The sequence below is a fragment of the Saccopteryx bilineata genome, chromosome X, assembly GCF_036850765.1.
Source record: "Saccopteryx bilineata isolate mSacBil1 chromosome X, mSacBil1_pri_phased_curated, whole genome shotgun sequence".
NCBI classification, from domain to species: Eukaryota; Metazoa; Chordata; class Mammalia; order Chiroptera; family Emballonuridae; genus Saccopteryx; species Saccopteryx bilineata.
Genome location: NC_089502.1, coordinates 98,202,717 through 98,226,799, shown reverse-complemented (window position 1 = coordinate 98,226,799; position 24,083 = coordinate 98,202,717). Strand labels below are relative to the sequence as shown.

Here is a 24,083-nt window from a genome sequence, read left to right as displayed (position 1 = left end):
ACCCGACTGGGATCCACCTGGCAAGCCCACCAGGGGGTGATGCTCTGCCCACCAGGGGGCGATGCTCTGCCCCTCCGGGGCGTCGCTCTGCCGTGACCAGAGCCACTCTAGCGCCTGGGGCAGAGGCCAAGGAGCCATCCCCAGCGCCTGGGCCATCTTTGCTCCATTGGAGCCTTGGCTGCAGGAGGGGAAGAGAGAGACAGAGAGGAAGGGTGGGGGGTGGAGAAGCAAATGGGCACCTCTCCTAGGTGCCCTGGCCAGGAATCAAACTCGGGTCCCCTGCATGTTAGGCCGATGCTCTACCGCTGAGCCAACCAGCCAGGGCCAGGAACTGTCTTTTATTCATACATTCTGCACCTGGAACATCTGAGCCTCTGTCTGACACAGAACAAGCACTTTAGTATTTGGTAAATGAATGAAAAATAATAATAAATGAACCTATCTTCAGAAAAAAAAGTAAGTTCCACTGTACAAGGTTCTTTGTTGGTTCACTGAAAAGTCCAAAGTGCCTAGAACAGTGCCTGGCATAAATTAGGCTCTCAAATATTAGTTGAATAAATTTAATTCCTTATAATAAAAAATTTAAGTCTTAATTTGGAAAGATCTTTAAAATATGCAGAATCTAAACTCTAAGTAATAAAGTACTTATTATACATGCCCTGAAAATGAAAAACCTACTCCAGAACGTTTCATCCATTCATGTATTTATGTTATACATCCATCAATCTAATATTTATTGTCTGTTTGCCATGTCACGGGTGTGGGGAATCTAAGGATGAAACACTCTGAGCTTACAGACTACTAGGAAATATAAAACTCATAGATAAATAACTGCAAAGAGGGTAGAATATCGTAATCTGGGTCTGTAATACACCTCAGATCTGCTAAGGTCAAGGGCAGTGCTTCCTCTTACCAGTCATGCTGCCAGTTGCAAATGGTTGTAAAAAAATAATACTTTAAAACAGCAGAAATAAGGGAAAATGCAGGTATTGCAATAGGAAAAATAGGTTAATCAATGGATATAAATTCAATATGCTATTATAAAATAAATAATAATTATGAAAACATGGAGATGTTTTATTTTTTTAGGAGGGAGAATGCATGTTACAGATGAATCTGATATAATATATTTACTCAATAAACACTAAATGAGCACTGAGAATGGGTAGGCACTCTCCTTCTTGCTAGACCAGGGGTCGGGAACCTATGGCTCACGAGCCAGATGTGGCTCTTTTGATGGCTGCATCTGGCTCGCAGACAAATCTTTAATAAAAAAAATAACGTTAAAAATATAAAACATTCTCATGTATTACAATCCATTCATTTCCTACCGCTCATGTTCATGGTTGCGGGTGGCTGGAGCCAATCACAGCTGTCCTCCGGGACAACACCAAATTTTTATTGGATAATGTGTAATGTACTCGGGTCACTGTGAGGTCAGGAAGTAAACTTCCCTCCTTTTAATCAAGTAGTCAGCTAGCTAATTTCAGAAACCCTTTTGATGAAGAAGATGGCTAAAAGAAAAAAAAATGAGGAGTATCGTACTTTTCAGCAGGAATGAACAGAGGAATTCGCCTTTGTGTCGAGAGCAGGTTCTGCAGTGTATCTAATATGCAATGATGGGGGGCCCAAGTCCTTCTGATCGAGGCCCCCCCAAAAAATATTAAAATAATATGCAATGATAAAATTGCATCAATGAAATGGTCAAATATAAAGCGGCACTTTGACACACACCATACTACATTTGCATCGAAATATCCAGCGGGGAACAGCAGGAAGAAAGCATGTCAAGAGCTACTGTGCAGAGTGCAAGCTAGTCAGCAGCAACTCCGTGTTTGGACCCAACAGGTGACTGGAATTCGGCTAGCTTTGCTGGTGCTTTAGCAATTGTGAGAAACGGAAAGCCATTCACAGATGGGGAGTATGCCAAAACATTCATGCTTCATGTTGCCAATGAACTTTTTGACGACTTTTCGGATAAAGACAAGATAATCAAAGGAATAAAAGACATGCCTGTTGGCAAGAACTGTTCACAATTGTATCATCATGATGGCAAATCAAAATGAGGCAACACAAGTGAAGGACATAAATGCAGCACCATTCTTTTCTCTCGCTTTGGATGAGTCAAGAGATGTAAGCCATTTATCCTAGTTCAGCCTGATTGCAAGGTATGCTATCGGTGACACACTATATGAGGATAGTCTTGCTGTTTTGCCTATGAAAGAGACAAGAGGGGAGGATTTATTCAAGTCTTTCACTGAGTTTGCTAAAGAAAAAAAACTACGGATGGATAAACTTATTTCGGTGTGTACTGATGGTGCTCCGTGAATGGTGGGGAAAAACAGAGGATTCATAGCGCTTCTTCGTGAATATGAAAAGAGACCCATCCTAAGTTTTCACTGCATCCTATATCAGGAGGAGCTTTGTGCTCAGATGTGTGGCGAGCAGCTCGGTGAGGTGATGTTGCTGGTCATTTGGGTGGCCAATTTTATTGTTGCCCAAGCTTTAAATGATTGTCAGTTTAAAACACTGCTGGATGAAGTTGGGAATAATTATCCTGGTCTGCTTCTGCACAGCTATGTGCATTGGTTGTCAAGAGGGAAGGTGCTCAGCCATTTCGTGGCTTGTCTAAGTGAAATCCGGACTTTTCTTTTCTTTTAAACAGTTTTTATTTTTATTTATTTATTTTTTACAGAGACAGAGAGAGAGTCAGAGGGATAGACAGGGACAGACAGACAGGAACGGAGACAGATGAGAAACATCAATCATTAGTTTTTCGTTGCGCATTGCGACTTCTTAGTTGTTCATTGATTGCTTTCTCATATGTGCCTTGACCGCGGGCCTTCAGCAGACTGAGTAATCCCTTGCTGGAGCCAGCAACCCTGGGTCCAAGATGATGAGCTTTTGCTCAAGCCAGATGAGCCGCGCTCAAGCTGGCGACCTTGGGGTCTCGAACCTGGGTCCTTCCACATTCCAGTCCAACGCTCTATCCACTGTGCCACTGCCTGGTCAGGCCGGACTTTTCTTTCTTTTTTTTTTTTTTCGGTATTTTTTCTGAAGCTGGAAACAGGGAGGCAGTCAGACAGACTCTCTCGCATGCGCCGACCGGGATCCACCTGGCATGCCCACCAGAGGGCGATGCTCTGCCCCTCCGGGGCATCGCTCTGTCGCGACCAGAGCCACTCTAGCGCCTGGGGTAGAGGCCAAGGAGCCATCCCCAGCATCCGGGCCATCTTTTGCTCCAATGGAGCCTCGGCTGTGGGAGAGGAAGAGAGAGACAGAGAGGAAGGAGAGGGGGAGGGGTGGAGAAGCAGCTGGGCGCCTCTCCTGTGTGCCCTGGCCGGGAATCAAACCCGGGACTTCTGCACGCCAGGCCGACGCTCTACCACTGAGCCAACCGGCCAGGGCCCGGACTTTTCTTAAAATGAAAAACGTCGAACATCCTGAGTTAGCTAACACTGAGTGGCTCCTGAAGTTCTACCATCTTGTGGCCATGACTGAACATCTGAACCAGCTCAATGTGAAAATGCAAGGCGTTGGAAATACAGTCTTATCCCTTCAACAAGCAGTGTTTGCATTTGAAAACAAGCTGGAACTCTTCGTTGCCGACATTGAAACAGGTCGTTTATTACACTTTGAAAAACTGGGAGAATTTAAAGATGCATGTACAGCAAGTGACCCTGCTCAACATCTTGATCTCCAGCAGCTAGCGGCTTCACACCTAATCTCCTGCAGTCATTCAAAGCGTGCTCTGGAGAATTTCGTGAGCACACTCGTCTTTTTAAGTTCATCACCCATCCACACGAGTGTGCAGTGGACAGCGCCGACCTGAGTTACATCCCGGTGTCTCCTTCAGAGATTTTGAGCTACAAGCTGCTGACCTGAGGGCCTCAGATATGTGGGTGAATAAGTTCAAGTCTCTGAATGAAGATTTGGAAAATCTTGCACGACAGCAAGCAGAGTTGGCGAGCAAACAGAAGTGGGGAGAAATGAAAAAACTTCAAACCGCGGACCGGCTGATTGTCAAAACTTGGAACGCACTTTCCGTCACATACCACACACTGCAGCATGTGTGTATTGCTGTACTGACAATGTTTGGCTCTACGTGTGCATGTGAGCAGTCTTTCTCACATCTAAAGAACGTTAAGACCAACTTACGATCACATTTAATGGATGGAAGTCTCAACGCCTGCATGAAGCTTAACCTCACCACGTATCAACCAGACTACAAAGCCATCAGCAAAACCATGCAGCACCAGAAGTCACATTAATGGTAAGAAGTACTTTATTCATCATTGGTTAGCAACAGCATAACAACGTTATTAAAAAGAATTCAGAGACTTACTGTACTTTAAGTGTTGGTCTTACATAAAATGCACACATTCACTTGTACTTAGTGTTAAACATATTGTATGGCTCTCGCGAATTACATTTTAAAATATGTGGCGTTTATGGCTCTGTCAGCCAAAAAGGTTCCTGACCCCTGTGCTAGGGGAAATTCACAGAAGAAGGATGCACAACCTTGGTCCTCAGGGGCTCACTTACGGGGAACAACCAGGAGAGAACTTAGGAAAACATAAACAAGCAATGTGTTAAGGTAGTAGACCCTGTGGGAATAGTTTTCCTTTAAAATTTGTTTCTTTATAATTGCGAAGGTACTTTAGTTAAAAAAAATCACTAGGAAAAAGTAAAAAAAAGAAAAGCAAGACAAAATATCTACTTCTGTAAGATGTAAAAATGAATTTTAAAATTAAAAGGGCCTTTGGGGTCCAGATTGTGTTTGTTAAATACCATTCCCAGTAAAAGAACCAGCATTACTTGGAGGAGTGGCTGATTCCAGGTCTGGAGCAAGAAATCTACAAGATGAGCCACCCAGCAAGGAAACCTCATGAAACACTCAGAGCTAAGTTCCTAAGCTATGATATCATACAGCTCTTTTTCTGTCAAGGTCAGCAGGCAAATCTAACTCCAACCAGCTTGTAGCTTCTAGGTAGGAGGTCTGTAGAGTGGAAGGGTCAATCCTTCTGCCTTTGCTGAGATAACCGGCCTCTCTCAGGTCATCTACCACCACTACCACCAAATGCTGCTATCGGGCGCACCAGCAACTACTTCTACTTCAAGCAGCTGAATTTCTGTGCCCCAGATGTCTCCGATCTACTACCAAATGCAACAAGTGTGCCTATGAGAATGTCTTTCAAACCTAGCCACCAGAACTTATCCATTCAGAGGCATCTTTCCCTACCAAAATGAGTTGCACTTAGTCGAGCAACAGGAAAGCCGAGTCTGTCCATAGTCAATGGGTGAGCTATATACAACAACACGGACCTGGCTGTTTTAGATCGATGGCTTGTTTCCACCCTGGATGGTGTCATGTAGCTTCAGAACTCACCTAAGTAATCAAACCACAGCCAAGGATGGAAATTAACTACCACTATGGATACTGAAAATAATAAGGTGAAGGGTTCCGAGGTAACATCCCCCCCAAAAAAATTCCAGAAGTTGTCTGTACAATGAATGGCAGAGCCCTGGGAGTGAGCGGGAGACCTCCCGAATAAACTTTCAGTTAACAGGATACTCTCACTGGTAGGGCAAATCCGACCACCTTGGTGTTACCCTATTCCACCACTTCTCATGGGGACTTACCTGAATGCAAGCACCCTTCTTCATCTTGCAGAGGCAGCAGACTAAGGCCCACCGACTGGCTGGGATGTGGGAAATCTTTGTGATTGGCTCCATCCTCTCAGGACAACTAATACTAACCTACAAATAAAATACCACCATAAGGCAGAGGCACCAAGGCATTCCTGAAGTCCCTTTCACAAACCATAAATGATGTTACATGAAGCTCACGAGGTGAAGCAAGTCTCTTAAGGTTACTGTGGAACTCAGAATAAATAAAACTTGTCTGTAGCCACTGCTCAGATTTTTAATCATTGCCAGTAATGAAAATAATTCATATATAGAATGAAAGGGCAGCAGTGAAGACCAGGCATGGTTATCTTAATGAATCAAATATATCTATACTTTACTTATGAACTAAAGAAAACTACTAAGTAAAGAAATTAAAATTCACAAAATTTAACACCTATCATGTTTAGCGGTGGTGCCACATGCCTTGTTCTTTTTAAAATCTAATCATCATTTTTTAAAGAAGCAAAATGATATTGTTGCAAAGTAGCGTCAATTTGCATAATAAAGAGACTGCAGCATATAAGTAGAAAGGATAAGGATAATAACATTTGTAAACTGAAGTCTTTAAATCACATATCTATCATTAGCTTAGTTTACTGTCTCAGCCAAAGTAGCTTCAAAGTGAAGTTGGTCTCTGTGAGAGTGCTAAAAGGAAAAGGATGTTTTTAAAAAGATGCAAAAAATTTTTCCATATGAAAATAAGGGGTCAAGCAACTTCTGGTAAAATGTATTTTCTCTTTCTTCTTCCTTTTCAAAGGTTCAAATATGTACATGAGTTTCTAAGAGAGACACAACTTTAACAAGTGAAAGACTGTTGAATAAGAATGGTTCAACTAGTACAAGTTTTCCCACTCAAGAAACCAAAAGTAGGAAGATCAAAGAGGTCTTGAACAGCACAAAAGGTACTGGAAACTAGGTTCTAGGAACTATAAGAAAATGTCAATAAGCAAGAAAGCTTCTTTTACTGTGTGTGTGTGTGTGACAGTGAGAGAGAAAGAGACACACACAGGTGGGTGGGGGGGAGAGAGAGAAAGGCGGGTGGGGAGAGAGAAAGAGAGAGAAAGGCAGGCAGGGTAAAGAGGGGGAGAAAGAGGGGAAAGGGGGAGAGAGTGGTAAAGAGGCACACACAGGCAGGAAGGGAGATAAGAAGGATCAACTCCTAGTTGCATCACTTTAGTTTTCCATTGATTGCTTCTAATACGTGCCTTGACCGGAGGGCTCCAGCCGAACCAGTGACCTCTTGCTCAAGCCAGCGACCTTGGAGTTTTGAACCTGGGACCTCAGCGTTCCAGGTCGATGGATGCTCTATCCACTGCGTCACCACTAGTTAGGTGCCTTCTTTTACTTTTAAAGAGCTCTTCCTGAGTCATGTTCCAGACTTCTACATGCTGAGAAATCTTGCTCTATTAGCTGGGGTATTTGCTGCTGGAAAATAGTGACTCCCAGCCAGAAACCTGAATTGATTTCACATGTCTAGAAGCTGGATGTTCTTAGTAAAAAAAAAAGCAACCACTACTCAAATATTTTTGAAAATACTGATATCCTAAGAATACTACAGTATGGCCTGACCAGGCGGTGGCACAGTGGATAGAGCATTGAACTGGGATGCGGAAAGACCCAGGTTCGAGACTCTGAGCTCACCAGCTTGAGCGCGGGCTCATCTGGTTTGAGCAAAGCTCACCAGCTTGGACCCAAGGTTGCTGGCTCGAGCAAGGGTTTACTCGGTCTGCTGAAGGCCCGCGGTCAAGGCACATATGAGAAAGCAATCAATGAACTAAGGTGTCACAATGAAAAACTGATGATTGATGCTTCTCATCTCTCTCTGTTCCTGTCTGTCTGTCCCTATCTATCCCTTTCTCTGACTCTCTGTCAATGTAAAAAAAAAATACTACAGTATGTATCTAGAACTTTTAGTTTGACTCTGTGAGCTCGATTGTTGGATGGCTCTCTGTGGAATTGACATTAACAAAAATAAAGCCAGGTATGTTTTAAAGGAGAATGAATCACTGGTATAGTATCGTCAGCTTCCCCATGAACTGAATTCTGCATTCTGCCCTGTCCTACCATCAAACTGTCTGACAAATTTGCTGGCTTGGATAATGGTATGGGAAAGAGGATGTGACTGGGATGTCCAAACAGATTTTTTTAAAAAAGGACAGCTATAAGAAGTGAGAAGAAGTTACAACTTAGTGTATGTAACCCATAAGGAAATAACAGAAACTGAAAAACCAGATTAAATAATGAGGGATGAAGTTTTGAATAAAGAAGGTTTTAAACAAATGTTGAGTACAAGTTGCGAACAGAGCTTCAAAAATTAAAGGGCACCCATCACAATGGTGAAAAGAGTTGTTGCTCACTTTATTTGTAATAGTTTAAAACTGCCAACAACTCAAATATCCATCAAAGAAGAATGGATAAATAAACCATGATATACAATGGAATACTACTCAGTTGACAGAAAGGAATAGATGTTGATACACACTATAATACAGAGTGCTAGCTGGACCGAAAAAAGAGCATACTATATGATTCTATTTATACGAGGTTCAAAAACAGACAAAACTAATATAGTGACAGAAATCACTCTTGGATAACAGGGACCCAGAGAGGGCCTGGAAAGTGGGTTATGGTTACAGATGCACATGTGTAAAAATTCATGAATCCTTAAACTTAAGATTTGGTATTTTATGGTAAATTTTACCTTATAAAAAACATGTTGCTCATCTCCTGGTCTTCTGTGCCTCTCATCTCATACAAATTTATCCAACACCACTGGTAGTACTACCTATAAGTTAATCATAATGGCCTCCATGCTCACCTGCATCCAAGAAGGATATGAGGGAGCACAAGTGGAAGCACTATCACCTCAGAGACATGGGCAGGCACGAACATCTCCACAAAGCCTGACTCAGTCTGAATGCTGTAGGAAACAGGGCACTCTGGAACAAATGACCTCACAGGTCTGGATGAGTTCTTACCTCTGGAATCCACAGGGCACAGCTAACGTGAGCCCATTTACTCCCTGACTTGGTGCTCTTCATGGCTCCACCTTTCTTTGGACATAATATACATTGTGGATGAATGCCCACGACACAGGAGCGACACAGCCAACTGCCTTCTGGGACTTTGAGAATGCCATAGCAGGCCTGGAGATAGGAGGAGGAGGAGGAGGAGGAGAAGGAAAAATGGTCAGCATCTTCTTACCAGGTCTATGTTTGCTGTCTGGTACTGTCACAAAGTACCCTCTGCTTTTAGGAAAAAAGAGGCAAGTAAGATCAAACAAGCTCAAAAAAAAAAAAAAAAAAAAAAAAAAGATCAAACAAGCTCATATCCAGGATTTAGTCATTTTAAAACACTCAAAAAAAAAAAAAGGGCGACTTCTAGCATCTGTTCTAAGATCAGCACATCTGTGTATGAGAAGTGACTTTAAGGACAATAGAACGAAACTAGAAGGAAATACATGCAAAGGCTAGCCTGTTACCTGAGTTTGGGAATTGCTTATTGTCTTTTTTGCCTGCATTTTCTGAAGCTTCTTCAATGATTACTCTAATTAGTCAGTCATATACTTATTGAACAACTTCTACATGTCATTCAGTATTGTGATCAAGAAAAAAGTATTAAAAATAAATAGAATGAAACTTCTGAGGAGCAAATGAACTGATAAAGAGCCTTATTAGGTTCATAAGAAACACTCAGCAAATTGTATTAATTACATACTTGGGGTTGAGGAAAAAGGGCCTTATGAATGAATCCTGAATTGAATATAATATTACATTAAGCATGGGGGAGGAGGAGATTAGTTTGGAAATTCTAGATTTTCCTTTCACTACCTCTAATTTTTCACATACTTCCCCACTTACTGCTCTACTCTCACCATTAGAGACCAAACCTGGGGGCCACCTGGCTTTCCATGTGGTCTGGCATACCCTCCACCACTAACTGATTCACCATGGCAGCTTCAAAATCTGTGCTTGACCCAGGAGGTTCACCTACTGCTCAGATTTGAGTTACAACAGTTACCATCACATCACCCCTCTCCCTCCCAAATTGGCCCCTTTTCTAAATTCTATCTGTATCACCACCATACTTCCAGATCCAAAATCCTGGACTCATACTACCCACTTTTCCTTCATTTACTGTCTCTGGTGCTTGCTAGGCCTCCCTACAGAGTGACCCCTGGACCCTGACCTCTTCTCCATTCCCACAATTGCTCCATCTAAGTCTTCATCATATCCTGCCTATATTATTTCTAAATTCTCTTCCTACCTTTCACACCTTTAATCCTTCTTCTATTTGTCTGCTATATTCTTTTTAATAAAACAATGATTTCATACCATTTCACAGCAACGAACTTTCTAGAAATTCCTTCTGCTCATAACCCCAACACCATCTAAACCAGGGGCTAGAAAACTACTTGATGCCTATTTTGTAAGGACAAGCTGAGAATAGTTTTATTTATTTATTTAAAAAATTTTTAAATTCATTTTAGAGAGGAGAGAGAAAGGGAGAGAGACAGAGAGGGAGAGAGAGAGGAGAGAGAGACAGAGAGAGAAGGTGGGGAGGAGCTGGAAGCATCAACTCCCATATGTGCCTTGACCAGGCAAGCCCAGGTTTTTGAACCGGCGACCTCAGCATTTCCAGGCCGACGCTTTATCCACTGTGCCACCACAGGTCAGGCGAGAATAGTTTTATTTTTAAAGGAATGTTAAAAAATATGTAACAGGGACTGTATGTAGCCCTCAAAGTCTACAATATTTATTATCTGATCCTTCAAGAAAAACGTTTTCTGGCCTCTGATCTAAAGCCTGATGCTTCCTAACATCACTTATCTGGTCACTGTAACCCTTTGTGTCTGCTGCACTTCTTGATCCCCACCTTCTACTCAGTGTGGTTTTTCCCTCACCAGGTATGCAGTCCACATCATACAGTCTTCTCTACTTTGGCTGTTATGTTTCATCTCCTCATAAACAGAGATTTTAAGGTTACTGGAGGTAGGTCCTTTATCATTAATTTATCTGGAATGTTTTCTATGCAAAGCTCGAGTCAGTGGTTTGGTAGAAAAGATTAGTTTAGCCTGAATGTGAGCAACCAGGCTGCTCTCACACAGTAGGGCATCATTTTATAGGGGTCTTAACTTTCAAAGCTTCTCTTTCTCTGAGGCCAAGACAGATTGCTAGAAAAAACCAATGGCTGGTTCTAGAAATATCCTTTATCTCCTGGCCATTGTATTGAGTAGAAAATAATTTATTGAGCCTTGTGTAGACTTACTCATGTTCATAAGATCATAAAAGATTTTATTTCATAGCAGTGACTCTCAACATTTTCTAGACCACACATGATGAAGGCTGTGGACTCTCTTGAGCAAATGGCACACATACATGAACATGTTTTGCATAAAATTTCAGGGGCATAGAATCAGTACCCAACATTATATGCATGAAAGATATAAAAAACTATGAGCAAGTACCGTCAGGCAAATTAATTTATGTCTCAGTATGAGTGTTTAATACCTGGGCTAAGGAGTAGACAATAGAACATGAAAAAGGACTTGGAATGATCTCAGTTTTCATATTTTTCTTTTCTTTCTTTCTTTTTTTACAGAGACAGAGAGAGAGTCAGAGAGAGGGATAGACAGGGACATACAGACAGGAACGGAGAGATGAGAAGCATCAATCATTAGTTTTTTGCTGCACTGCGACTCCTTAGTTGTTCATTGATTGCTTTCTCATATGTGCCTTGACCATGGGCCTTCAGCAGACTGAGTAACCCCTTGCTCGAGCCAGCGACCTTGGGTTCAAGTTGGTGAGCTTTGCTCAAACCAGATGGGCCCTCGCTCAAGCTGGCGACCTCGGGGTCTCGAACCTGGGTCCTCGGCATCCTAGTCCGACGCTCTATCCACTGTGCCACTGTCTGGTCAGGCTTCATATTTCTTAATGAAAAAAATAAACATCTCTTCTAACAGAGCAACAAAAATTTGACATACTATGGTGGCAGTAAAGAAGAAAAGTTATGTTTACTAAATACAGATATCAACATGTTCCTGATTCTGTTAAGGTACAAACCAAATCTTCCAAATCATTTTAAGTCCCTTTCCAGTCAATAGAGGGAGCTCTAACCTAAGTAGCTTCTTAGAACATAAGCGAATAGCCAGCCTCACTTTGGAAGACTTTGGAAGAATCTTCTTTATATGAAACTTTATGTGGCACGACATCCAGCGTTAATACATACCAGCTTACATTCTGCAAGGTCTGGTCAGGTGTTACTATCATCTTCTTCTACATGATGAGAAGGCATCATTTATAATCATTACTGGATATGTTTCCAAAACAAATAAAATACCCTTGAAGATAATTATTATGCCGCATTTCATTTTGTTAGTCAAAGAACCTGAAAATAATTCCTTAATATTTTGTCCCAACTGTGAAGGACAAATACATAAAATACATACTAATGACCTTTGTATTATTATTACCTTTAAGCTTACTATATATAGATCCACAATCATTTACCTGATAACCCTAGGATGAGTAACATTAAGAAATTCAGGACTGTACAGATCTTAGGAAAGTAATATAGTATATACATGGTATATTACCTAACTCCCCAATGGGACCAAGGGCAGTATCATATAACCAAATACATTAACACTTTTTTCCTAAAAATACATGACTACACAAAATGGGATAAGGACTATAAATAGCCTTATATTGGGTGACTTTTACTATTGCTCCCAAATCAGTTTTGGTGCCAAACTTAAGCAAAATTTTGCGCTGTTCAGACATTTAAAATTTTAGAATTACTTATATGGTAAAGATTTTCTCTCTAAGGGTGTAATATAAATAACAGTAACTGGTAGAGTGAAGAAAAATTTTTGAAATTTAGCCTTTCAAAGGACACAAGCAAAATGAACAAAAAGACCCAACTGTTCACAGAATAATTTTGAGTACCTTCTGACACAAGGTTAGGTTAGGTGGCCCAGGTAATTAAAATAAAATCTTAAGCCCTAGTTTCTATCGCCTGTTAGATAATCATTTTGCTCATTTTGTAGCCAGAATGATGTAAACCACAAATCATATCCTTCAGGGTTGACAGGATAAAACTAAAGTTGCTTAATTTGTGAGAGAAGGCCCTTTGCATGTGTCCCTGTACCCTCTGTACCCTCACTCTCCATGCCTTTTCTGCTCCACCTGTGACTGCTTCACCTATGACTACCGTTACTCAGAGTTGCCTCCAACCTGCTTTGCCCACTCACTACCCTGTCTGAACATGTCTCTTCTCTGCCTAAACACGTGATATTGTTTTCTCTGGCACTCCTTTTGGCCATTAGGATTCAACTTAGATGCCACCACCTGGAAGTTGTCCCTGACCCCCATCTCTCCCATGTGCTCCCACAGCAGCACAGACCTGCATCTACAAAAACACTTGGCATACTGTGCTAAATGGGAAGTGTCCTTGTAGCCCCTACACCAAACTCTGACCTCTGGGAGCCAAGACCATGTCTGCCTCTTCATCACTGACTTTGTGGTCTTTAGTATGCAGCACCGTCCTGCTACGTGAATGAGACTGTATTTATTTGTTAGATAAATTAATGAAATATACAACAGGTTCAGAAGAGTGAAAAATCACTCTGCACAGGGGAGTTCAAGAAAGGATTTTAACTAGATCTTGGAAGATATATAGTTTTTCTGCAGCTAGAAGTGGGAGAAGGCATTTTAAATTGGGGCGTGACCGCAACATGGAGACTGGACAGTGTCAGGAATAAGGTGCTCCCTTGAGTCACCTTATTTTGCTGTAGCACAGGGGCTTAGGTGGGAATAAAAAGAGAAAGCTGAAAAGAATGTTGATATAATCACCATTCTTAATTAAAAAGGCAGTGTGGGCCTTGGCTGGGTTGCTCAGTGGATGGAGTGCCACTCTCCAGCATGCCAAGGTTGAGGGTTCAATTCCTGGTCAGGGCACATACTAGAGGCAATCAGTGAGTGCACAACTAAGTGGAACAACGAGTTGATGCTTCTTCCTCTTTCTCACCCCTGCCCCTCAAATCAATGGGGGAAAAAAGACAGCATGCTAGAAAGAATGACAAGTAGTTGTAACAGCTTAAAGTTACTTCCTTCTACTGGTATTACCTGTAAAATTGAGAAGTGGGACAGTCTATTACAGTCCTAAGATTCTATGATCTTTAAACATGGGATGGAGCTAGCTTCTTGGGAGTGGTATATTTGGGAGATGGGGGAGAGCTCGGGGTGCCAGCATAAGAAGTCTGGATTTCCAGCTGTAGGAAGTGTAAGTGCACCAAGGTTAATGATCATGGGTATAACCTGATGATGTAATAGTGATTTGAAGGCAGAGGAGAGACTCCTAGGTGGGCAGCAAGACGACTCTCCAGGGGACTGTAAAAGTATCTAAACAAGGCAATCTCAATGGCATGGGCATGAGGCAACATAATAAAGATCTCAGTTTAGCCCCGGGGTAAATTTATTAAGTCACCTTGGGGATCAGAGTAAGTATTGTTTCTAAAGGAATCCGTGACGAACAGCCAGGCCAAATCTTTATTTCCCCCTTAAATGCAAGCTGCTACCCAGATATGGGTCCTGGAGACCATCAATGAACTTCAGCAAAACTGACCGTGGGGAAGTGGCGGTCTCCACTCTCACTAACCTGATGGACACAGATGTTACACTTATCACAGAACACCATATCATTCCCTTCTTCACTGTCTGGAGACTGGCACACATCACAGATCACATCTTCATCATACTCTATGCCTAGCCCTTCCTCTGTCTTAATAGCATGGTTCATATTCTCATGGCATTGACGTTCCAGGACTTCTACTGTCTTTTCCATACGATTCTCATCAACTGGCTCACAACCTGCACAGAAATACAAACAATCAATCAACCCATCAGTTAGCTGTCATTCCCAAATCACCTGTGAGCCCAGTGCATGGTGAGAACATTTCAAAGAAATCATTTCCTAGAGCTATTCTAATATTTACCTATCATCACATATTAGTGTTTGACGTGAAGGAGAAATATATTTCACCATATTCCTTGTAAGCTGTATTACTGATCTTTCTAATTTTGTCTAAATCTTAGCCAGTCTTCTCCTAAATTTCTTGTTTTCTCTTATTTTCAGTGAGGGAGGAGTTTCATTGAGCTTTGTAATTTTGAACCCTTTAACTTACAGCATAATAAAATACTTAGAATCACATAACTATATATTTGCATATAAATAATAACTGTCTTAGCAAATTAGTCCCAATGAGCATATCTAATGGTTATACAAGGATATTTTCAGACAAAAAGGTATTGGAAGTCATAAAAGAAAATTTTAGGTACTGTATATGTGATTATACATATGAAATATTTTGTTTTTCAAACCTGACTTTTAAAAAAAACCCAGTAATTTTTTCCAATGGTAAATTCCAATATGAAATACACCTATTAGCATTTATGAAGGTCTAACAGCAAATTCTGGAGTTACTTTTTTTTGCCTCTTGATTCCTTTTCCTTCTGTAATTGTTAGTCTTCCATTCTTAAAAATCCAACATAAAAGATTCACATGGTAGCTACTGACAAAAAATAAACATTTTTTTGCTTGTGAGGGGGACTAATGATTTTGTGAGAGCACATTTATATTTATTCTAACAGTGTGTATACTCAGAAATCTCAAAATGATCCAAAACAAATTTACCCAAGTATTCTACTTCATTTGTAATATAAAATATCCTAGGAACTTTAAAATTCCATATAAACTACCTTTTTAATGTTGCAGCTACTTACAAAACAAACGAAAACTAACCAGGTAGTATGTTTCATCTTTCCACCTAAGACAAATTGCGCTTTTTTTTTTTTTTTTTTCTGGAGTGAAGGAGTATAGTGTCTGGTTATAAGAGCACTTGAATTCAAATTCCAATTTGACCTAATATTGGTTATATAAACTTTGACAAGCTATTTATCTTCCTTAGGGCTTAGGTTCCTTATCTGTAAAATAAGGATAATAATACGAAACTCACTGATTTCTTGTGCGGCTGAGATTAAGTACTGATCATACACTGCTTAGTATAGCCTGGTATGTAGTAACCACTCAATTTTAAAAAGTCCTTAATCTGAGTAAAAAATATGCTTAATTTAATGTTTCTAAAAGCTTATTTTAGGCTCTTAGAAGTCTCACTACAATATCTATCATTCACCCTAAAAGTATGCTTGAGATAAGGCAATCAATCTTCTTTTAAAACTCATCCAAGCCTAAATGCAATGTGGTATCCTGTATGGGATCCTGGAACAGAAAAAAGGTCATTAGTTTTTATTTTTTTATTTTTTTTAAAGCAAGACTGATGGAATCCCAACAAAGCATGGAATTTAGTTAATAGTAATGCATCTGTGTTGGTTCCTTAGCTTTGACAAATGTACCATGGTAAAGTGAGATGTTAACATTAGAGGAAACAAACTGTGAGGGGTATACAGTGACTGTATTAAATGTGTAACTTTTCTGTCAATCTAAAACTATTCCTAAATAAAAACGTTTATTTGAAATAACTCATCCAAAGGGAATTAATGGTAAAATCCCAAAGAGACCTTGTTATAAGGTGATGTTAGTCAAAGGCAGCTCTGTAATGATTGCAATGTATATGGATGTTATATGGTTCAGAAACACTGCAAATTGAGCCATTAATCCACTTGACTATGCCCCCACACTCTGATTTTCCCTCTCTGTCAGTCTTTTACCCTCTTCCGTTTGTGGTCCCCACTCTGAACTGACCCCACTCCTCTCAGAAGGCAGAGCAAGAGAAGACATAAGACAAAAAGTTTTAAGAAGCAAGGAGTAAGTATCGGTTACCGGCAGAATAAATACACTTATGCCAAACTGGGTTTAACACAATTTTAAATTTTTGTTCCCATGCATTCAGATAGCAACCTCAAAATAAAGAAAAAAAAAAGAGGAGGGAGGGAAGAAAAGGAAAACCATTGATCTTTGTACTAATAATGAACAAATGTGATTCAAACAAAAGTGAAATCAAATGTATCCTTCATCACATCTCATATGGAGAATTAAAAACTACCCACAGCTCCACAGAACCACTTAGACCTAAACACTACTCAGATTAAAGACAGATCAAAAAGAGTTGTGTGTGTCTGACCAGGAGGTGGAGCAGTGGACAGAGCGTCGGAATGGGATGCAGATGACCCAGGTTCAAAACCCCGAGGTTGCTGGCTTGAGTGTGGGCTCACCAGCTTGAATGTGGGGTCGCTGGCTTGAAGCATGAGGTCATAGACATGATTCCATGGTCACTGGCTTGAGCAAGGGGTCCCTCGCTCTGCTGTAGCCCCTCCCCCCATCAAGGCACATATGAGAAAGCAATCAATGAACAACTAAGGAGCTGCAACCAAGAACTGATGCTTCTCATTTCTTTCCCTTCCTGTCTGTCTGTCTCTATCTGTCCTTCTCTCTGTCTCTGTCACAAAAAAAGAGTAGTGTGTAAGTATAAAGTGAGTTTCCTTTCAGCCTAGGATTTCTCAACATTGCTGGCATGGTACTGTATGACATACATTCTCTTTAAAATTATCTTTATGCTTATTTCTAAGATTTTTGTTAGTTTTTGCTTCATTTTATTTTATTTTTGAGAACTGCACAACTCCAGCACTCACTGGAGGTATCTCAAGACTGTTTTGGGGACGTTTTGACCTACGTGTGGCATTCTTATTCTGAGCAGCAAGATTCCAATCCCTGTATTAAGGTGTCCTGGTCACATCGACCTGTCAGTTGTAGTGATGTTGTCCAATACTAAAGTTGGAGCTTCTCTTCATCAGGAGGAGATGGTAGAGATGCTCTTGCCCTTGGCCCCATTCACTAACTTGAGTGCTTTTCAGGGCTGAGAGAGGAACCAGTGTCAGAATCCTTCTCAAACAGAAATCCAATCAGCCATCATCACTCCCATACTCAGAATTTGGAAACAGCCTCGTGAAACCTACATGCCCATCCCTGATCTGTGCTGTTCACCATGAACAAGGAAGAAAAGGTCTGATTTAAATGTTTTTACTCTATATTTCAATATATTTATGCATTTCAAGATATGCCTTATTAAGATAAAATCAAAGAGAAGAATAAACAAAAAGGCCAGAAAAGAAAGGAAGCCACAAGAGGAAAGCAAATTAAAGGGTCCTGGCAAAAAAAACCCAAAAACAAAAACACATGTCGAGCAAGAAACAACTTACCCATTTCTGCAAGGTCTTTATTGAGTTCCTGGAGCCAGAAGATGTCCATATCATCTAGGTCATAGCGGCAAACAGATGTTGCCTGCTCTCTGATGTTGACATAGTCAGGCTCTGTGGTCTCTGAGGTGGAGGACTGAATGTACTTCCGGGGCCGGACAAACAGAACCTCCTTTATTTTTTCAGCTACAACCCTAGAAAAGCAAAAGAAAGACACTAATAACAATCAACAAATGACGGATTACAGACACTGGTTGGACGGGCCCAATGGCACTCAGGCACACAGTGGAGTTCAATGCTCTACCTTTCTACCTGTGGAAATCTCCTGCTTTGCCAACCGAGAGGTATGGCAGATCCCTTTCTAGAAAGAAAATTGTTCTACAAATTCAGGGTATTTTTTGTTTTTTTCCAAATTCAGTTTTGTCATCTCCTCTGAACACTGACTACTGATGAACTGCTTCATTTACCCTCATGGCTCCCAGGTCCCTAGTACTATTCATTCCAGTAAAATGTTACATTGTATGTTCTTGGTATAATGGCCACCAAGTTTATTTAAAAGATGAAACCTAGGAGGGGGTGATACCTGCACAAAGGCATAGCCAAATCCCATACTAAAGATATATTTCAGCTCATGCTTTTTTGCCATGGAGGCAAAACTGGATTTAGTAAAGCGTGCAGGCTATAGACTCACACAATCCTGTTTTCTACTGTCACTCATTTATATAGTGATCTTAGACAATTACTCAATTTCTGTACAGTTCAATTTTCTTAGCTATAAAAATAAGGATGCTAATCACAAATTATGATAAAATATTAAATCTTTAGGGCCATTATGGTGATTATATGAAATATAAAAAGTACTTAGCATAGTAAAAAATAAACTTTCAATAATGTCACTGTTTACCACCCCAAGTCAAATATCCTTCCATCACCAGTTATCCCCCCTTTACCTTCTTCCATCTTCCCCCACCCCCATTCCTCTCTGGTAATCACCATGTTGTCTGTGAATTTTTTTTTCCTGCTTAATAATATATGGAAGCATATACCATACTCATGGTTAGGAAGAATAAACATCATTAAAATGTCTATATTACCCAAAGCAATTTACAAATTCAATGCAATACTGATTAAAATACCAATGACTTACTTCAAAGATATAGAACACATATTCCAAAAATTTATATGGAACCAAAAGAGAACACGAATAGCCTCAGCAATCTTGAAAAGGAAGAATAAAGTGGGAGGTATCACACTTCTGGATATTAAGTTATATACTACAAGGCCATTGTACTCAAAACAGCCTGGTACTGGCATAAGAACAGGCATATAGATCAATGGAACAGAACTGAGAACCCAGAAATAAACCCACACTTTTATGGACAACTGATATTTGACAAAGGAGGTAAGAGCATACATTGGAGTAAAGACAGCCTCTTCAACAAATAGTGTTGGGAAAATTGGACAGCTACCTGCAAAAAAAATGAAACTAGACCACCAACTTACACCATTCACAAAAATAAACTCAAAATGGATAAAAGACTTAAATGTAAGTCGTAAAACCATAAGCATCTTAGAAGAAAACATAGGCAGTAAGCTCTCTGACATGTCTCGCAGCAATATATTTGCCAATTTATCTCCACGGGCAAGTGAAATAAAAGACAGGATAAACAAATGGGACTATATCAAAATAAAAAGCTTTTGCACAGCTAAAGATAATAAGAACAGAATAAAAAGACAAACTACACAATGGGAGAATATATTTGACAATATATCTGATAAGGGGTTAATAACCAAGATTTATAAAAAACTTGTAAAACTCAATACCAGGAAGACAAACAATCCAATCAAAAAATAGGCAAAAGAAATGAATAGACACTTCTCCAAAGAGGACATACAGATGGCCAATAGGAATATGAAAATATGCTCAACATCACTAATCATTAGAGAAATGCAAACTAAAACCACAATGAGATATCATTTCACACCAGTCAGAATGGCGTTCATCAACAAAACAACTCAGAATAAGTGCTGGCGAGGGTGTGGAGAAAAGGGAACCCTCCTGCACTGCTGGTGGGAATGCAGACTGGTGCAGCCACTGTGGAAAACAATATGAAGATTCCTCAAGAAATTAAAAATGGAACTGCCTTTTGACCCAGCTATCCCACTTTTAGGAATACCCCAAGAACACCATAGCACTGTTTGAAAAGAAGAAATGCACCCCCATGTTTATGGCAGCATTGTTCACAGTAGCGAAGATCTGGAAACAGCCCAAGTGTCCATCAGTGGATGAGTGGATTAAAAAGCTTTGGTACATATATACTGGAATGCTACTCAGCCATAAGAAATGATGACATCGGATTATTTACAACAACATGGATGGACCTTGAGAACATTATACTGAGCGAAATAAGTAAATCAGAAAAAACTAAGAACTATATGATTCCATACATAGGTGGGACATAAAAATGAGGCTCAGAGCCTGACCAGGCGGTGGCGCAGTGGATAGAGCGTCGGACTGGGATGCGGAAGAGCCAGGTTCGAGACCCCGAGGTCGCCAGCTTGGGCGTGGGCTCATCTGGTTTGAGCAAAAATTCACCAGCTTGGACCCCAGGTCGCTGGCTCAAGCAAGGGGTTACTCAGTCTGCTGAAGGCACATATGAGAAAGCAATCAATGAACAAGTAAGGTGTTGCAATGCGCCACAAAATACTAATGATTGATGTTTCCCATCTCTTCGTTCTTGTCTGTCTGTCCCTGTCTATCCCTCACTCTGACTCTCTGTCTCTGCAAAAAAAAAAAAAAATGAGTCTCAGAGACATGGGCAATAGTGTGGGGGTTATGGGGGGGAGGAGAGGAAGGGGGTTGGGGACGGGGAGGGGCACAAAGAAAACCAGTTAGAAGGTGATGGAAGACAACTGGACTTTGGGTGATGGGAATGCAGCATAATCAAATGTCAAAATAACCTAGAGATGTTTTCTCTGAACATATGTACCCTGATTTATCAATGTCACCCATTAAAATTAATTAAAAAAAGAAGAAGCCACAGCAAGACTGGTAGGAGGGGTGGAGATGTGGAAAGGGCTAGCCCCACAGATGTGGTGCTTAAAAGATCAAGAGATACAATGGCTTCAGAGGTCACCCAAGGCGTGAGGGGTGGGAGCCCCACAATAGGTCCCCCAGTCTAGGGTCCCAGTGCCAGGAAGAGAAATCCCATAACTTCTATCTGGAAAAACCAGCAGGAATTGTGGCTAAGAGAGATGGACGGCTGCTAGAGTCCCAGGTGTTCCTCCTAAAAGACTTGTGCGCAGACTTACTCAAACTCACTCTGAGCTTCAGCACTGAGGCAGCAGATCAAAAGGCACATCAGGGCAGAGAAGAAATTAATTGTCTGGCATCAAGGCAAGGACTGAAGGGTCAGCTTTCTCTCAGAGAAAAGTGCTGGCAAAGGCTGCTGTTCCTTTGCTGAGCCCACTACACCACAGAGCTGGCAGGCAGGAGCCAGATGAGACTACACCAACACTTTGTCATATGTCCGGGTCAAGACATATACAAGAAACAACTACTATGAGTTGATATATCCTACTCCTCCCCCACCGCCTCTCTCTCTCTCTCTCCTTTCTCTCTCTTGCTCTCAAATCAATAAATAAAATCTTTTAAAAAATACTAACAACAACAACAAAAAGCAAGCTGAAATCACTCTAGCCTGACCTATGGTCTCTTCTGCTATCTACGCACAGTGAGTCCTCAGTGTGGCTTCAGTTGATCTAAATATTTGGTACTTAGAGACTATGCTTCATTTCCTAAAGAGCAATTTAGAATCATTTGCGATTCTAATATGGCACAAATATACCATAACACCATGGATTTTTGAAAGGCTGGAAATAAATGTTTTAAATGTCTTAAAAGCTAACTACTGCCCCTTGCAGTAATATCTCTAGGAGTAGTTTCCCAAGATGCCCCTTTGTTAATCTTGCCACTCTGGGCTGACTGCTTCTCCGCTAGACTTCATGACTCATCTATGAAACATGACAATTATAACCTCTGTGACACATGGTACTGTATTTTCAATATCCCACATGCTCTTCTACAATGTGATTTTGCCACTCCTGCATGAAGTGGTAAAGTCTGTTCCCCTCTACCCCCACCTCTTGGATCAGGAGGGCTTGTGACTGTTTTTACAAACAATATGGCAGAAGTGATGCTATGAGAATTGCAAGGCTAGGTCATAAAAAGGAATACAACTTTCACCTCATTTGCTGGAATGTGTGCACGGGGAGCCCTGTACCTGAGGCCCTTAAAAGGTCTGCCTATGCTGAGGTTGTCATGCTGTGAGGAAGTCAAACCACACAGAGAGGCCACGTGCAATCTTTCCATCACTCCAGCCCAGGTGACAGACATGTTAGTAAGCCTGCAGATGATTCCAGCCCTCAGCTGCTGAGTCACCCCAAACTTCAAGTCTTCCTAAGACGAGGTCATAGATATTGTAGAACAGAGACAAGCCATCACCACAGTGCCCTGCCTGAATTCCCAACCCACAAAATCCATGAATATAACATAGTTGCTTGATACTAAGTTTGGGACAACAGTAACTGAAAAAACAATTTATACAGCAATAGTACTGGATAAACTGCCAAAGAGCTGCTTTAAACTTGACATAAAATGTGTGTATGCGAGTGCTCTGTACTGATTCTCATAATTGAAAGCAAGCATGGTAGACTGCTGCTGCCTAAAATGGCATGAGGAAGGAGCTGGGGGAAAGAGTGGGGCAAAGAGAGTAGAGAGAGGTGAGAGAGGCATGATGATAAAATACAGCAGGGCAGGGGGGAGGCAGGCAGGCTTGTGCTCCATTTAGCACTAGGGGCTATTCTTTCTTTGACTTACTATAGGAAACCCAAATTATCTTTTTTTTTTTTTAATAATTTTATTTTTTTTAATGGGGTGACATCAATAAATCAGGATACATATATTCAAAGATAACAAGTCCAGGTTATCTTGTCGTTCAATTATGTTGCATACCCACCACCCAAAGTCAGATTGTCCTCTGTCACCTTCTATCTTGTTTTCTTTGTGCCCCTCCCCACCCCCTATCCCTCTCCCATTCCCCCCTCCCCCCTGTAACCACCACACTCTTATCAATGTCTCTTAGTTTCACTATTATGTCCCACCTACGTATGGAATAATACAGTTCCCAAATTATCTTTTGAAAGTGAAACCAAGAGGATCTCCTTTAATATTGAATATGGGGTATCAGAAAATGAAGACTCAAAGATGACAAAAAATTTTGGTCTGAAACATTGCAAAACACAAAGTTACAACAGAAAGGATGGATCTGCCATCACTGAAATGTGGAAAACTATAGGTGGAACTAGCCTAAGAAGATCAGCAGTTCAGTTTAGAACATTTTAAGTCTGAGATGTCTACTGGACATCCAAATGGAAATATTGAACTGGTGGTTATATATTTGAGTATGGAGTTTAGTGAAGTACTGCTGTTCATATAGCCTAGTCAGTCAATTTTTTTTTCCAGGTAGAAAAGGCTTTAATCAAAGGCATCAAAGTTTGAAGATGTTTGTTACAAACCATCAAAAGAATTGCTTTTTTATAGCTCTTGAATATGCAGATATAAGAAAAACAAACAACACTGTAAATCGCTTTCTGCAAACGCTACTACCTCGTTCTCTATTTTTTAATTTTAATTTTTTTAAGACTTTATTCATTTTAGAGAGGAGGAGGGGGGAGGCAGGGAGAAAGGGAGACAGAGAGAGGGAGAAGGACAGAGAGAGAGAGAGAGAGTGACAGAGAGTGAGCGAGAGGGAGGGAGGGAGGGGGAGAGAGAGAGGGAGGGAGAGGGAGAGGGAGAGGGAGAGGGAGGGAGAGAGAGAGAGAGAGAGAGAGAGAGAGAGAGAGAGAGAGAGAGAGAGAGAAGGAGGGGAGGAGCAGGAAGCATCAACTCCCATATGTGCCTTGACCAGGCAAGTGCCCAGGATTTCAAACTAGCGACCTCAGTGTTCCAGGTCGATGCTTGATCCACTACGCCAGCACAGGTCAGGCCTATGTTAATTTTTAATTTAACTGAAACCATGCTGACATAGTTTCAAGTGTCCCACTCACTATAACACCCTCTACCCACTGTATCATGCCCCTCTATTCCCCATGCAAAGTCTCTATCCACCCTCAGTTCAC

General features: G+C 41.0%; 1 protein-coding gene across 2 annotated transcripts in view; it reads right to left on the bottom strand.

Annotated features, from left to right (window-relative positions):
• JADE3 (jade family PHD finger 3) overlaps nucleotides 1–24,083 on the bottom strand; it is a 176,894-nt gene that overhangs the window by 18,640 nt on the left and 134,171 nt on the right. For both annotated transcript variants that reach the window (XM_066249518.1, XM_066249517.1), the window contains exons 5-8: nucleotides 17,907–18,097; nucleotides 14,350–14,561; nucleotides 8,670–8,837; nucleotides 5,644–5,760 (exon numbers count right to left, since the gene is read on the bottom strand). In XM_066249518.1, coding sequence (XP_066105615.1) covers nucleotides 5,644–5,760; nucleotides 8,670–8,837; nucleotides 14,350–14,561; nucleotides 17,907–18,097 — 688 coding nt within the window. The remainder of the gene's footprint in view (nucleotides 1–5,643; nucleotides 5,761–8,669; nucleotides 8,838–14,349; nucleotides 14,562–17,906; nucleotides 18,098–24,083) is intronic.